The sequence below is a fragment of the Phacochoerus africanus genome, chromosome 2, assembly GCF_016906955.1.
Source record: "Phacochoerus africanus isolate WHEZ1 chromosome 2, ROS_Pafr_v1, whole genome shotgun sequence".
Classification (NCBI taxonomy): Eukaryota; Metazoa; Chordata; class Mammalia; order Artiodactyla; family Suidae; genus Phacochoerus; species Phacochoerus africanus.
Window position 1 is genome coordinate 225,721,116 of NC_062545.1, and position 15,866 is coordinate 225,736,981.

The following is a 15,866-nucleotide window of genomic DNA, read 5'->3' on the forward strand; positions in this document are numbered from 1 at the left end:
CCAGGTAGTGTTTTCACTTTCCACCAAGTTTCTGTTGTTACATGCCTCCCTAAATTGTTGCAAGCTTTGGTTAATTTCCAGTGCTAGTTTACAGCTGTGTTTCTGCCTTCACTTCCTGTTTGCACAGAATGTTTTGAGACCTAGGGCCTCCTCAGGTCTTTTCTGGAACATGCACACAGCCCTGGGCATACACACAGGCCTATCCAGGCACACACATGGCCTTCTGGATTCTCAGGAGTTTCCAAAGCCTCCTATGGACATCTCATTGAAGTGCTTTGTTTGGCTTATTATTTGAAACACTATTATCCCATGCCAAGCAGCTGTATTGCTAAACAGTTTCCGTTGATTGTTTTTGGCAGCTGCCTCCAAGAAAAAGGGTATTTTGCTGTGTATAGGCTGTGGAGTCTCGTCAGATGAAGATAAACCTTGCAAGTAAGGTTTTCCTGGAAACTTCCAGACAGATCAGATAATGACACTTCTCTGAGAATTAGAGTTTGATAGAGCTCTGACTCTGTTTTGACCTCATCAGTGGCTGCTAGGCTACACTAATTTCACTCTAATCATGGGCCATTGGTTTTCAAGGCTACCATGGAGCTGAGAAGAGGGTAATCAGAATAGGGTATGTTCACAATGCCCAAGGCTGCTTGTTTTTACCAGGATTCAGGCATTTTTCTTCAATAAATGCCCTGTAGGTTGTTTTCAGAAAGAGTTAATTTTGACACTTTTTTTGTCAATTTTTTTATTGCTTGTTTGCAAGAAAGGATTTTCCAAGTTCCTTACTTTGCCGTTTCTGTTGACATCCAAATCTTTTCTATATCTACCAAAGAACGTTGCTAGGATTTTAATAGGACTTGCATTAAACATGTGTATGAATTTGAGGAGAATTGAAATCTTTACTATTTTGAATCTTCCAATCTATGAATGTGGTATGTCTTCATTTATTTAATCGTTTATTTATTTATTTTTTTCAGCTACACCAATGGCATATGAAAGTTCCTGTCCAGGTATCAAATCCAAGCTGGAGCTGCAACCTCCACTGCAGTTGCGACAATGCCAGTTCCCTAACCCACTGCATCAGGCTGGGGATCAAACCTACACCTTCACAGTGACATGCCGGAGGATCATTAACCCTCTGTGCCACACTGGGAACTCCAGATCTTTGATTTTTTTTCATTAGCATTGCATAGTTTTCAGGATACAAGTTCTCTATGTAGTTTTGTTAGATGATGCCTATGTGTTTCTTTTTTCTTTCTCTCCCCTCCGTCCCCCTTTTTTTTAAAAAAAATCATTTCCTTAGGATTTTCTACATGGGCAGTCTTGTCATCTACAAATGGAGACAACTTTATTTCTTATTTTCTGATTTTATCTCTTTTGTTTCCTTTCTTGCCTTACTGCACTGGCTGGAAGTTCCAGTACTGTGTTAAATAAGAATGGTAAGAGTGGACACTCTTGCATCATTGATCTTAGGAGGAAAGCATTCAATTTTTCACTATGAAGTATATTGTTAGCCGTTAAGTTTTTTTTGTTATAGATCAGGAAGTTCTGCTTTATTCCTGTGCTTCTGAGAATATCATGAGTAAGTGTTGGATTTTGTCAAGTGTTTTTTCTCTATGTTGATATGGCCATGCATATATTTATTGTTAGCTTGTTAAAATGATGGATTATATCAATTTTTTAATATCACATCAACCTTGTATTTCTGAAATAAAGCCTTCTTACTTAAGGTATATAAACTTATAGTTCCCTTTACATATTGATGAATTTTATTAACAATACTTAAAGGATTTTTGTGTCCATATTCATGAGGAATCTTGTTCTCTAGTTTTCTTTTTATATTTGTCTGCTTTTGATATCAGGATAGAATAGTAACTTTTTAAAATTGGAAGTGTTCTCATCATTTTTTTATGAGATTGTGTAGAATAAATATTCTTAATAATTCTCAGTTAACACTTCTATTTTGGGAGTTTTAAAATTATGAATTCTAATTACTAATAGTTACAGGGCTATTCAAATAATCAGTTTTATTTTGGATAAATTGTGGTAGTTAGGTGGTAGTGGTTCTTTGAGGAATAGGTTCATTTTGTCTAAGTTCTTAAATTTATGCATAAATTCTCTTATTATCATTCGGATATCTGTAGCTTCTGCAGTGATACTGCTACCCTATTTCATTCTTGATATTGGTTATTTGTGAATACTCTTGGTTTTGGGGTTTTTGTTTGTTTGTCTTGTTTTGTTTTTGGCAGTGGCGGGCAGGGATCCATCTTGCTAGAGGTCTGTTAATTTTTTTGTTTTTTACAGAAAACTAACTCTTTGTTTCAGTGGCTTTTATCTGTTATTTTTCTAATTTCATTGATGTCTGTTCATATTTTTATTACTTCCTTTCTTTTGCTTGGTTTTGTAGTGCTCTTTTTCTGGGTTCTTGAAGTGGAAGTGGAAGCTCAGATTATTGATTTGAGACTTTTCCTCTTTTCTTATGTATGCAGTTAATGCTATATGTTTTGCTCTCATCACTGCTTTAGCTATGCCCCACAAATTTTAGTATGTTGTAATGTTATTTTTACTCAGTTTGGTTATTTGTTCACTTAAGATCACAATTTGTTTATTCATCTGCTGATGGACATTTAAGTTGTTTCTGGTTTGGGGCTATTACCAAAAAAGCTGCCATTAGTATTCTTTTACAAGTTCTTATATAACATATACTTTCATTTATTTTGTATAATTTACTGGGAGTAGACTGTCATAGATGTATATATAACTTTTGAAGGAATTGCCAAACTTTTCAAAATGATTATTAACTATTTTTTGTAGTTATAGTTGATAAAAGTTGACTTATAATTGCTTAGAATTTTTTTTTAATGTTCTTTCATCACAAATAATTTGAGACACACTGCTTAGAGTAGCCTTGGAGGGATAGGGTTAGGTAGCTACAAGAATTCTCCTTACATTGTATAATATAAAGCAGAGTGAGTATAGATGGAGGTAGGGTGATGGTTTTGAAGGGAGGAAGAGTACTCTGACCATAGTACTCTGATTTTAACTCTGGCATTAATGAAATATGTGACAGTCATTAGCTGAATGAGTAGATAGCCTTTTGCAGTAAAGAATTGAGAAAGGAGGAAAAGATGTGAACTCATCTCAGAATGAGTGCATACATTTATATAAAAAAAAATGTAGTAGGCTTGGAGTTCCTCTGTGACTCAGCAGGTCAAGAATCTCGCTTGGTATGGCTTTGATTGCTGCTGTGGCATGGGTTTGATCCCTGGCTCAGGAACTTCCACGTGCTGCAGGTGCGGCCAAAAAAAAAATTAAGCTTATGGAAGTCACAAACTGTGCAGCAGGTTAAGGATCCAGTGTTGCCTCAACTGTGACACAGACTGCAACTGTGGCACGGGTTCAATCCCTGGCTCAGGAAATTCCACAAAACATGGTTGTAGCGAAAAAAGAAAAGTATTGTAGGCTTTTGTGGTAGTTCTGAGTGCCTGTTTAAGTTTTGTGGCCATAAATTTGAAGTAAGACCTATTTTCAAGAGTTTCTCCAATTAGTTCACTTGTTCAGAAACAGAGAAATAGAAGGTATATATTTAGGTTTAAGAAAGACTAAGCTTTTTCCTTGCTAGTGTGACATAGGAGTGGGGAAGGGCGAAGAAGTCCTTGAAAGGGCGTGTTTCTAGATTAAGAGGAAAAAAATGAGGGGGATGGTGGATTGGGAAAAGACAGTAGGGTCAGTGGATTGCAGGACCCTCTGCAGTCAAAGAGTAGTCACAATAGGAACATGATAATAAGTAAAATGGAAGGAAAGGAAGTGATCAAAGAGTAGGATTGTGGAAATAACACTTATCAGAGGTGGTGTGATTATTGGTGATTTACATGATCCTAGTAGGAGATATAAGCATAGATATAGCATAAAATAACCATAAGAAGATAAACGACGAGGCGTTTAGGAAAAGATGGTTGAAGTTGAAGTCAAGGAACACAGAGTCCGTAGAGTTGGACTGATTTTTGTGTGTGTGTGTTTGTTGAAGTTTCATGATGGCTAGCATGATGGAAAGACAGTGAATCAAGTGCTCAAGTCATCAGTGAATGAAGGGGTTGAGGAAGGATTTTGAGCAAGTAGTTAACATAGAACAAAGATAAAGGGTGGTAGTCTGATTACCATGGTCTTCAAGGATCTGAAGTGGGGCTGAGTTAATGGAGGAGGTAGTACAGTGGAGGTTAATTAGGATACCCTTTCCACCTCTGAATACTGAAGTACTCTGAATGATTATGGCAGGAAAAGGTCACCACTTGAAAGGGCTCTAGGAAGAAGTGGCTTCCAGGATTATGGATTCCAAGATATGGTTAGAACAAGAAGAGAGAACATACAGAGAAATTGAAGATATAGAGAAGTATGGGGATGGTATTCTAGTGATCATGGATGATCTTGGAGGCTTGGACTTACTGTGCCTGAGCTAAACATGAGTGATAGAGCTAGTTATGTTAGTTCCTTGGATGAAGGTGGCAAATGAGTTAAAGTTGGAACCTAGAAAACTTAGCTGGAAGGACAGGGACCATTGGGCTGCTTTTGTTTTTCAGATCAAGGTGAGACAAAGATCTACTCTTGGTACAAAATTTCTTCATCAGTCCAGTGATTTTTGGTAGCTTAGTGATCTCTGTTTTACTGGGATGTAAAAATTATATTTGTTAAATTTCTTTCCCTTTTTGAGGGACTGGGGCTTCCCCATGCCTTTCGTGATTCATAATTCTATCCCTGTCTCCTATGACAAGCCAATTTATTCTCCTAAAAGACTTGGACTTGATGGGTTTCCTGGCTGAACACTGTGGCTTCTTGTCTACTTTCTTCTTTAAGGCCCATTGAACATTGTTAATTTTCAGTCACATATATATGTATCTTAATTTTTTCAAAGTTTTTCTTTCACTTCTGTGTATTACAGGAGAGGGGATTTTGGCATATGTTCAGTTCATTATCTTGACGTTGGCAAAGCTAAACTTTTAGAAAGGAAAATTGATACCAACCCTAATTGCCAACAATAGGGAATGGGATAAAATATGGCATATCCACATAAAAGGACATTATGTAGATATTGAATTTTTATTTTACAAGGACATCGGGGGTAATGAGAAACTGCTCTCAATAGATTTTTAGTGATTCCATTTACTAAAACATATATGCTCTGTTGATACATGTTGCCATTAAAAATATAAATGTTTAAGATAGGTGATTTTTCTTTGTTGTAAATTTCTGTATTTTTCATATTTTCTATAATGAATATATTGTTACTTTTATAATTGGGAGGAGGAAGGAATAAATGTGACTTGAAAGGGAGCTAATTAGAAAATAATGTGATATATTAAACTTACCTAATTTAACCCAAAATCCTATTTTTGTAAAAAAATAAATTGGGTGTATGTGTGTGTGTCTTAAGGAAAATCATAACTCTGACTTAGGTAGACTATGACTATATATGGTTTTGATAAAAATTCCACTGACAACTTAACATGATCTGGGTTTTTTTTCTTTTTTTAATGATTTACCCTGAATGTAAACATACAGAATGAGGATTAAAATCTAAAATATTAATTTGAAGTACTAGTAGAAAATAATTTTATTGAAAAAAAAAATTTATTGTGGTTTAAAATTAATAGTGACATAATCATCATTTCTGTTATTATTGCTTTACTGAAAGTCTGTCATATACCATGTGACTATTTTCAGTTTTATGATATATAGTATATGAAATTTTTCTATATATATTTAGAAGTCTGATGATTTGCTTTATAAATATTTTGTTTATTTGGGACATATTTAATAAATGCTAAGTCATCTAAGCACTACTTTAGGTGCTTGGGTTGTGTTACTGAACAAATAAAGGTATGGGTAGTCTGGTAGGAGTAACAGTCTACTTCTAGCAGGATATCTTTTAGTCAGGAAGGCACCCATGTTCTTAGATTTGTTTGCATTTTTAAAACTTTTACTGTAAAAACATTACAAACTAGGAGAAAAAACAATCTCCAGTACTAACCTACTTTTGTTTTATTAGATTGAGGAGCTTCAGCAGGCTTTAACAGTAAAACAAAATGAAGAGCATGACCGACAGAGGAGAATAAGTAATACCCGCAAAATGATAGAAGACCTGCAAAATGAACTGAGGACAGCAGAAAACTGTGAGAATCTTCAACCGCAGATTGATGCAATTACAAATGATCTGAGACGAGTTCAAGATGAAAAGGCATTATGTGAAGGCGAGATAATTGATAAGCGAAGAGAGAAGGAAACTCTAGAGAAGGAGAAGAAGAGTAAGTGTTACTAAATTTATAGTGAAGGCATGTATGTAAGTTGGAGATATGTCTCTGTTGATGGGCCTTCTTGGAATCATGTCTCTAAATGTTCAGATTTCCTTGTTAAGGAAGCTCAGTTCAGTTCTTCATTTTAGTATTTTATTAACCTGTGTCTATTGTGATTATTTGCCACGAGGTGACCATTGTCTCATATCAGATTATGGCAGTTGACTCAGTTCTTTCAAAATGCTTTGCTTTATTGTCTTTATAAATTCACTCATATTCTCTTATTTCTAAGGTCAAACAAGCTCTTCATTCTAGCCTTCATAACCTTCCATTAGCTTTGCTCCTTGAAGCCTGTCTAATTTCATCTTTGTTTTTATTTCCTATAGATCGTGTGGATGGGTAGATCTGTAACATTATTCAGATAGAGATCTTTTTTTCTTTTTAGGACTGTACCTGTAGCATATTGAAGTTCTCAGGCTACGAGTCAAATTGGAGCTGCATCAGCGACCTACACTGCAGCTCGCAGCTCATAGCAACACCAGATCCTTAACACACTGAGCAAGGCCAGGGATCGAACCCGCATTGTTATGGAGACTACATCAGGTTCTTTACTTGCTGAACCACAATGGGAACTCCCAGATAGAGGAGATCTTACATTATGTTTAGCAAAATACTAGGTGTATGGTTTAAAAGGGAAAAAAAAAAAGACAAAAAGGATAGCCCAACACCTTTCCAACTTCCAGACCCACTCTCAAGAGTAAGTATACTTGGGAGTTCCCGTTGTGGCTCAGTGGTTAATGAATCTGACTAATATCCATGAGGATGAGGTTCAATCCCTGGCTTCACTCAGTGGGTTAAGGATCCGGCATTGCCATGAGCTGTGGTGTAGGTCACAGACGTGACTTGGATCCTATGTTGCTGTGGCTATGACACAAGCTGGCAGCTACAGCTCCAATTTGATCCCTAGCCTGGGAACCTTCATATGCCTTGGGTGTGGCCCTTAAAAAAAAAAAAAGAGTAAGTATACTTGGAGTTCCCTGGTGGCACAGTAGGTTAAGAACCTGGCATTGTCACTGCCTTGGCTTAGGTCACTGCTGTGGCATAGGTTCAGTTGCTGGCGTGGGAATTTCTACATGCCATAGGCACAGCTGGAAATAAAAAAGATTAATTTCAATGATTTTTTTAATACTATTTAATATATCTTCATGATATTTTTATTAAAATATTTTTATAAAAATATAAAATATTTTTGTTTTAACATGGCTTGATTAATCAACTTTAGATATTATCTTTTAATATTTTGCTACTTTAGATCTGGATTTCAACTCATAACATCTCCTCTACCTATTGTTATATTTCCTCACATGGGATTATTATATTAATATTAATAATCATCAACATTCATTAGTGTTGATTTATTGTAAGTAATATTCTTACATCTAAGCTAAAAATACTAGTACTCCTAGCCTTTCTTTTTACTTTCCTCCCTTACATTCTAAATTCTTTAATCTACTCTGGTTTTTAGAGTTTCAAGGCTGAAAACATTTTATTGAGAACCATAATTAGGTTTTATATGTTCTGTTTTGGTTTGATTCTAACAGCTAGAAATATTAAGTATTATTTATGTTATTATAGCAGTAAAACTTGCTCACAGCAGAAGCAAATAGTGCATTATGATCTAATTTCCTTTCATTGATAACTTTTATTAAAAGACTTTAATATGCTTTTGTTTAGAATCACCATTTGCTTTAGCATTTCCTTAAATTAGGAAAAAAATTATCAGCCGTTCTCCTGAGTTCTGGAGCTTTCCATCCTCCTCCTCCATCTAAACTGGTTGTTCCCAAGGTCTCCTATATGGCTTCATCTGGGATTTGTCTCACACTTTTTCTGTGTTGGATAAAGCTATTTCTGAATCATTTGTCTTTGTTTTTTTCTTATATTACTCTCTTGTTTTGTAAGAGTACATCTTCAGGTATCCTAAAAAAAGTATTTGGGGATTAATTTGAGTCTTTGCATCCCTGAGACATCTTTATTATCTCTGTTTTTGATTTTGTTGTATATAAAAATCTAACTTGAAAATAATTTTTCCTCGTTATTTTGTATGTGACCTCTTTGTTTTTGATGGCTTCAAGATCATCTTTTATCCCAGGTGTTTAGAAATTTAAGGATGATTTGTCCAGGGTAAATCTTTTTCACTGTGTTGGGTTCTTGTGGGTGGTATTTGTAACTTAGATCCAAGATAATCTTTTGTATTATTAATAAATTATTTCACTAATTAAAGTTTTCATAGAAATAATGCTTTGTATTATTTTCCAAATTCAGGTGTGGATGATCATATTGTACGTTTTGACAATCTTATGAATCAAAAGGAAGATAAGCTGAGACAGAGATACCGTGATACATATGATGCTGTTTTATGGCTAAGAAGTAACAGAGACAAATTTAAGCAAAGAGTCTGTGAGCCTATAATGCTCACGGTAAGAAATTTGTTCATCTTGGTAGTGTCTGTTTGATTATTTTAACCATTGTAGGTTTTTGTTGTTTTAAGAATCTTAGCCTTATTAACACCCTGGTTTTCCATTATTAGACTAGAGGCATCTAGTGTACTGCTGAATCCACACATGAGCTTTTTAAAGGGCCCTTGATCAATAAACCTGTGAACTTTTCTTGATAGAAGTATGAAACTGATAGCTTATTGACCAAGAATCATGTATAAACTTGATTAGCTGGTTCCTTCTGGCAATTGCTATTCTTAGGTTATAACAGACAATATATTAAATGCTGCTGAAGGAGTAGAAAACTACTATAAATTATTTATAAATATAGTTGATATGGAATGGTTAACAGGATAAACAAGCATCTGCTATAAAAATAAGCATTCTCAGGATTCTGAGAATGAAACCAACAGTTCATTGATCTCGTAAATATTTGCTAGATCTTACTGATGAACATTGATCATCACGAATAGAGCAAGTTGTATGCAGTAAATCATTTAATGAAATGTGAGCATAGATTGACTAGGAAGATTTCCATCTAAAATACTTAAAATGATAAGTTGGGCCATGCCACTAATATGTTATTTCTTCTTTGCCACTAATATGTTATTTATATATGTGTATATATGTCACATATATACACTTGGCCACTAATATGTTATTTGCCACTCATATGTTATTTGCAACTAATATGTTATTTATATATGTGTATATATGTGTGTGTGTATAACATAAACTTAAAACCTACTCAAAAATGATATAAGAATTGTTTTTCTTAGCTAATTTTTTTTTAACTTTAGAGAAGAATTCACTGTAGACCCTTGGAGGTTTCACGAAAAGGTTATTTTCTGTAACTCCTGTTTATGTTATGCTTTATTCAGAATCATTTCATATAGTTATTTGTTTTTTATTATATCTTATGTTAGCAATATTAGTATGCATAATACTGTATTCTCTTCTTGCTCAGGTATATATTATTAGAATATTTTTGCCAGACCAAGAAGGGAATACCTATTTTGGATGCAGACGTTATTGTTTTGATTTATCTACTAAGGATTGAAAGAAAATATAAGAAAAAAAATATTGTGACTCTTAGTGTAATAAATTATAATGCAAGTGTAAATATCAACAGATTTTTATTAAAGTGCCTACTTCAAAATAATACTTTTAAGCTTTATTAGATTTGTCTTCCTATTGTCACTTGATTTCCTGTTAATAGCTTATCACCAAGTCAGATAACTAGCTGGCATATATTTACCTTTTAAATTACATTTGAATCTTTAAGATAAAAGGAGATACTCTGTTATTTAACCCTTCCTAGAATATCCCATCTTTCCTGCCACCTCCTTCTAACTGAATCCCACCCATACACTTACCTGACTCTCCAAGGTCACTTAACTAGCCCTTCAAGATCTAGCTGAAATGCTGCCATCTCCGTAGGCAAATTAACAATATATAAACTTAAAATTTTAATCACGTTATCAATTAGCAGTCTCTTCCCATGAGTTATGTCTAACAGTTCTAATCGAGAATTGCAAAGATTTATTTTACAGCTTCCCCTCACAATAGTGTATATAATAGCAGAATGATGAAGCAAAGAAGAGAATTTCCAAAGACATTCATTGGTTATTTAAATTACTCTATGTCCTTATAATGGAATACTGTACAGGCATTTGAAATGTTGCCATAGGTCTCTATTTACTAATATAAAGGGACACTTACAATATGTTAATGAATTATAAAATAGATTAAAGATAGGATGTATAGAAAGATTTCATTTAAAGAAACTGTGAAACAGGACTCTGCCATCAACCAATCACCATCTTGGAGTGCTGTACCTTCTATGTCTACCTGTCTGTCTGATTACTTTATGAAGATGTGGCTTTGAAGAATTTTCCCTAGTATTTTCATCACCAGCCTCATGAGGAGAAAGAGCATGCTAAGAAGCTAATGAAGGTGCAGAACCAATAAGGTGACCAAATCTTCCTTCAGGATATCAGGAAACCAGACAATGAATGCAATGGAGTGTGTATTAGAGTTGCAAAAAATTTTGAATCAGACACTACTGGAAATGCACAAGCTGACCAATAACAAAAATGGCCCCAACTTGTGTGAAGGCTTTGAGATTCATTACCTAAATAAGCAGGTGAAATTCATCAAAGAATTAGATGACTGTATAACCAACTTACACAAGATGGGGGCGCTAGGATCTGATAGGACAGAATACGTCTGATAAGTGTGCCTGATGGAGAGTGAAAATGAGAGCTAAGTCCTAGTTGGCTTTTCCATAGCTATTTAAAAAAAAAAAAAGTGACTCCCTATGTTGATATTGGGTTACTTTACCCTTTCTATAAGTGGTAGCCAACACCCACTATATTTTTTTTCATTTGTACTATTACTTCCAACAAAGTACTTTCATACCAAAAAAAATGCGCAACAATAGACACTAAATATCTGTAGTGTTTATGTCTGGGTGATGGTATTTTACATGGCTTATTTTGTTTGCATATCAGATTTCCCATTTTTCTACACTGATTGATATCCTGCACTTGAAAATAATATTGACCAATATTTGTGACAATCACTATACTAATTTTTTGTTCTGTTACTTATTTTAATCCACATATAGTCCTATGAGATATCGACTGTTTTACTATACCCATTTTATAGATGAAATAACTAATAAAGCTTTCAGAGATTTAATCTATCTCTCTAAAATTGCATAAATAATATTTGATAGACTTCTGTTATGGAGCTTTAGCATAGTTTGATATTCAGCATACATCTCTTCAACAATAAACACATTATATTCTTGAAATCATTTATTTTCTTTAACTTAGTATCTTCCATAGCATTGAGCCTCATATGCAGAAATGTCTAATTATTAGTATTTTTTAATATATAATTTTACTTTATACTCTAGTGGTACAAACCTAGGGTTTCTCTTGAAAACACTAATAATTATAATTAATCCATAGCAAGTTTTTTTCATTGGTTTCATAAAGTTTTGTTCAGGTCTTTGTGTTTTTGTACTAACCAGATATTGCCATGGATAGTATGAATTCCTCTTAAAGATTAAGAAGAAAAATATTAAAAGTTTAGGGACAGGAGTTCCCGTCGTGGCTCTGTGGGTTATGGACCGAACATTGTCTCTGTGAGGGTTCAGGTTCTGTCCCTGCTTACTCAGTGGGCTAAGGATCCAGGGTTGCCACAAACTGTGGCGTAGGTCACAGATGAGGCTCACATCCAGCATTGCTGTGGTTTAGGCCCAGCTGCAGCTCTGATTCAACTCCTAGCCTAGGAACTTCCATATACCACAGCCACAAAAAAAAAAAAAAAAAAAGTTGAGGGATGGATGAGAACCGTTAATACTCAGGTTACAATCTAAGCTTATTTCAGATGTTTTCAGTAAGTTGACCAGAAAGGAACTTATTTCTGAGATAATGTCAAAATCAAATACATTAGGTGCTATTGAAGTCTTGGCTTTTGTTTTACTGTTTTGGATCTTTGGGGCAGTAAATTAAATAGATGTTTTAAAATGTTGATTCCAATACCAGACATAACTTTTGGTCTTCTTTTTTCTTGAGGATTAATATAAATAAATCTAAGTTGAGTATAATTATGTTCTAGTAATCATTTTGGGTTTCAGGAAAATCAGCATATATTTTTGTTTTTTTAGATCAATATGAAAGATAATAAAAATGCCAAATACATTGAAAATCATATTTCATCGAATGACTTGAGAGCTTTTGTATTTGAAAGTCAAGAAGATATGGAGGTTTTCCTCAAAGAGGCAAGTACTAACTGATATAATACTTTAACTCACTTATCTTCCAGTAAATTTTTAACTTTAAACTAGAGCAAAAAATGATAATGATTAATTTTGCCATAAGTAACTCTCGTTTAAAATCAGGTCAAATTTGCTAATTTCTTTTGTGTCTTTGCCTTTATTGGGAATTGAATTTGTTTTATAAGAGAAAGAATAGCCCATAATTCCATCTGTAACAATTTGAAATTATCATCTAGAATTAATATGAAGAGTAGTTTTGTCACCTTGTTTTAAGAGAAAGAAACATAATGATGGGTCTTTGGTTCTGGACATTCTTCTTGGAAATATATTGGGATGAACTCATTTTTTTCCTTTGGAGCAAAAATCAATATAATGTTGCCTATTAAAATAATAAAAAAATCTTTAAAAAGAACAAGACTAGAAAAACACCATTGATTAAGAAGCTGGAAGCCAGCATGGCTTAGTTATGAGCATAGACTCTAGATAGGCTACCAGGATTTGAATTCTGATTTGAATTCTTCTTTCTTTTTTTTTTTTTTGTCTTTTTTGCTATTTCTTGGGCCGCTCCCGCGGCATATGGAGGTTCCCAGGCTAGGGGTCGAATCGGAGCTGTAGCCGCCAGCCTACGCCAGGGCCACAGCAACACGGGATCCGAGCCGCGTCTACAACCTACACCACAGCTCATGGCAACGCCGGATCCTTAACCCACTGAGCAAGGGCAGGGGCCGAACCCGCAACCTCATGGTTCCTAGTCGGATTCGTTAACCACTGCGCCACGACGGGAACTCCGTGAATTCTGGCTTTTCTGACCATTCGGGCAATTGACTAAATGTTTTATTTATTTCTTCACCTATAAAATCGAGATAATATTATCTACTTCAAAAGGTGGTTGTGGAGATTAAATCATTTAATAAATGAAAATGTATTTAGAAGTGTTTATTATTATGTATTCTTATGTATGTATATCATATATGTTAGTAGCTGTATATCTTGGTATTGTTGTCAGTAAGATTTCTGTTTTCCCTTTGCATGTCCCTCTACTTCTTAAAAGGCCCCAAAAGGATAAGGTTTAGAATTTGTTTTGTTTAAACCTTTTCTAATAAGTCTAAGTGAGGACTGGAACCTGAATTAACTTGTGGTCCTCTGTTTCTCTGGCACACGAAGTGATCTGAAAGAATGTTTATTACTTGCTTTGACTTTTATTGTATTGCCTTCCATCTGATTTGGGAGTTGGCAGGGAATGGTGTATAAGGTGACTGGATACAAAGGTTTGAATCTATAGAATTATAAAATAAATGGACTCGAAAAAAGTTAAACATTTATTTAAAACTACTTAAGCCTAGACAGTGAGTTGTTTTTTTCTTAATTGAAGTATTGTTGACTTAACAGTGTTGTGTTAATTTCTGCTTTCCACCAAAGTGATTCAGTTACATGTACATATAACTTTAAAAAAAAATACTCTTTTCCATTTTGGTTTATCATAGGACATTGAATATATAGTTCTCTGTTCTTTAGAGTGGAATCTTGTTGTTTATCTCCTCCATGTATAGTACCTTATATCTGCTAACCCCAGCTTCCCACTATATCCCTCTCACATTCCCCACTCATTGGTAACCGCAAGTCTGTTTTTGTTTGTGAGTCTGTTTCTGTTCTGTAGATAGGTTCGTTTGTACCATATTTTAGATTCCAGATATAAGTGATAGCATATATTTGTCTTTCTCTTTCTGACTTGGTTTGATTAGTATGATAATCCCTAGATCCATCCGTGTTGCTTCAGATTGCATTATTTCATTCTTTTTCATGGCTGAGTAATACTGCACTATGTTGAGTGTGTATATACATATATACACATGCATATATACACACATTTTCTTTATCCATTTATCTGTCAGTGGACATTTAGACTGTTTTCCAGTCTTGTCTATTTTGAATAGTACTGCTGTGCATGTATGTGTCCCTTTGAATTATATTTTTTTCTGGATATGTGCCCAGGAGTGGGATTACTGGATTATATGGCAACTCTGGATTATATGGTTTTGCTTTTGTTTTTTTGTTTGTTTTTTTGTTTGTTTGTTTGTTTGCTTTTTAGGGCCCCACCCACAGCATGTGGAGGTTCTTAGGCTAGGGGTCAAATCCGAGCTACAGCTTCTGGCCTATGCCATAGCCACAGCAACATGGGATCTGAGCCATGTCTGTGACCTACACTGCAATGCCAGATCCTTAACCCACTGAGTGAGGCCAGGGATCACACCTGCCACCTCATGGTTACTAGTCGGATTCGTTTCCACTGTGCCACAATGAGAACTCCTGTTTTGTTTTTTGAGGAACCGCCATTATATATTCCATAGAAGCTGCACCAGTTTTCATTCCCACCATAACTGTAGGAGGGTTCCCTTTTTCCTACACCACTTCCAACATTTGTAAAACAATAGATTTTTTTTAAACTTATTGAACCCTATACACTAGTATTATCGGTATACTGACCCATGGCCAATATTGTTTCATCTGTACCTCTACTCTTCTAGTGTTTTCTTAAAAAACTTATTTTGATATAACTTTAAACTTACAGAAAAGTTACAGAGTCATACATGTGACTCTTATATATCTTTTACCCAGATTTAGTAATTATTTACATTTTTCCTTGTTTGTTATTTCTCAATTGCAAAGTGTAGTCAGTTTTGCTGTAACCAATATGTACATTCCTAAAAATTACTGTACTATACAAAATTGTGCAATAGAGACCCCACAGGGCCTATGGGGGGAGCACAGTTTTACACGTTATATTATTAAGAAATACATAAATACAATAAATGTGATGCTTTTTCATTTTTAAAGTATAGTTGACTTAGTTTCAGGAGTACAATATAATAAGGTATTTTTATAGATTACACACCATACAAAGTTTGCATAAAGTATTGACTATATTCCCTGTACTGTAACATACAACCCTGTGCCTTATTGAAAGATCTGAAGTTGGCTTGTGGAAGTAGGCATTGTAAGGGTGCTGAGACCAGCTCAGTGAGCCAGAGCAAAGGGCAGGCACTGCAAAGCTTAAGAAATGTTACATGGTGACACAAAAAGACATATAGACAGAGTAAAGTTAAAGATGGGACCAGAAGACTCAAGACCTCATGAGACAAGAGCCTCGAAAGTCAATGCCTCATCGTCTATATTGTGCTCTCAGGAATGTGAAAAAATAGAAACCCCAAGGCCCTCTGCCTCCAGTCACAATGTATTTTAACCCTGACCTTTACTCTAACATTCTGTATCTAAAGGTCATTGATAAGGCTGGTGTCAGCT

General features: G+C 34.7%; 1 protein-coding gene across 3 annotated transcripts in view; it reads left to right on the plus strand.

Moving 5' to 3' along the window:
• SMC5 (structural maintenance of chromosomes 5) overlaps nt 1-15,866 on the plus strand; it is an 89,722-nt gene that overhangs the window by 42,801 nt on the left and 31,055 nt on the right. For all 3 annotated transcript variants that reach the window (XM_047767756.1, XM_047767757.1, XM_047767758.1), the window contains 3 exons: nt 6,038-6,293; nt 8,604-8,758; nt 12,456-12,569. In XM_047767756.1, the coding sequence (XP_047623712.1) occupies nt 6,038-6,293; nt 8,604-8,758; nt 12,456-12,569 (525 nt within the window). The remainder of the gene's footprint in view (nt 1-6,037; nt 6,294-8,603; nt 8,759-12,455; nt 12,570-15,866) is intronic.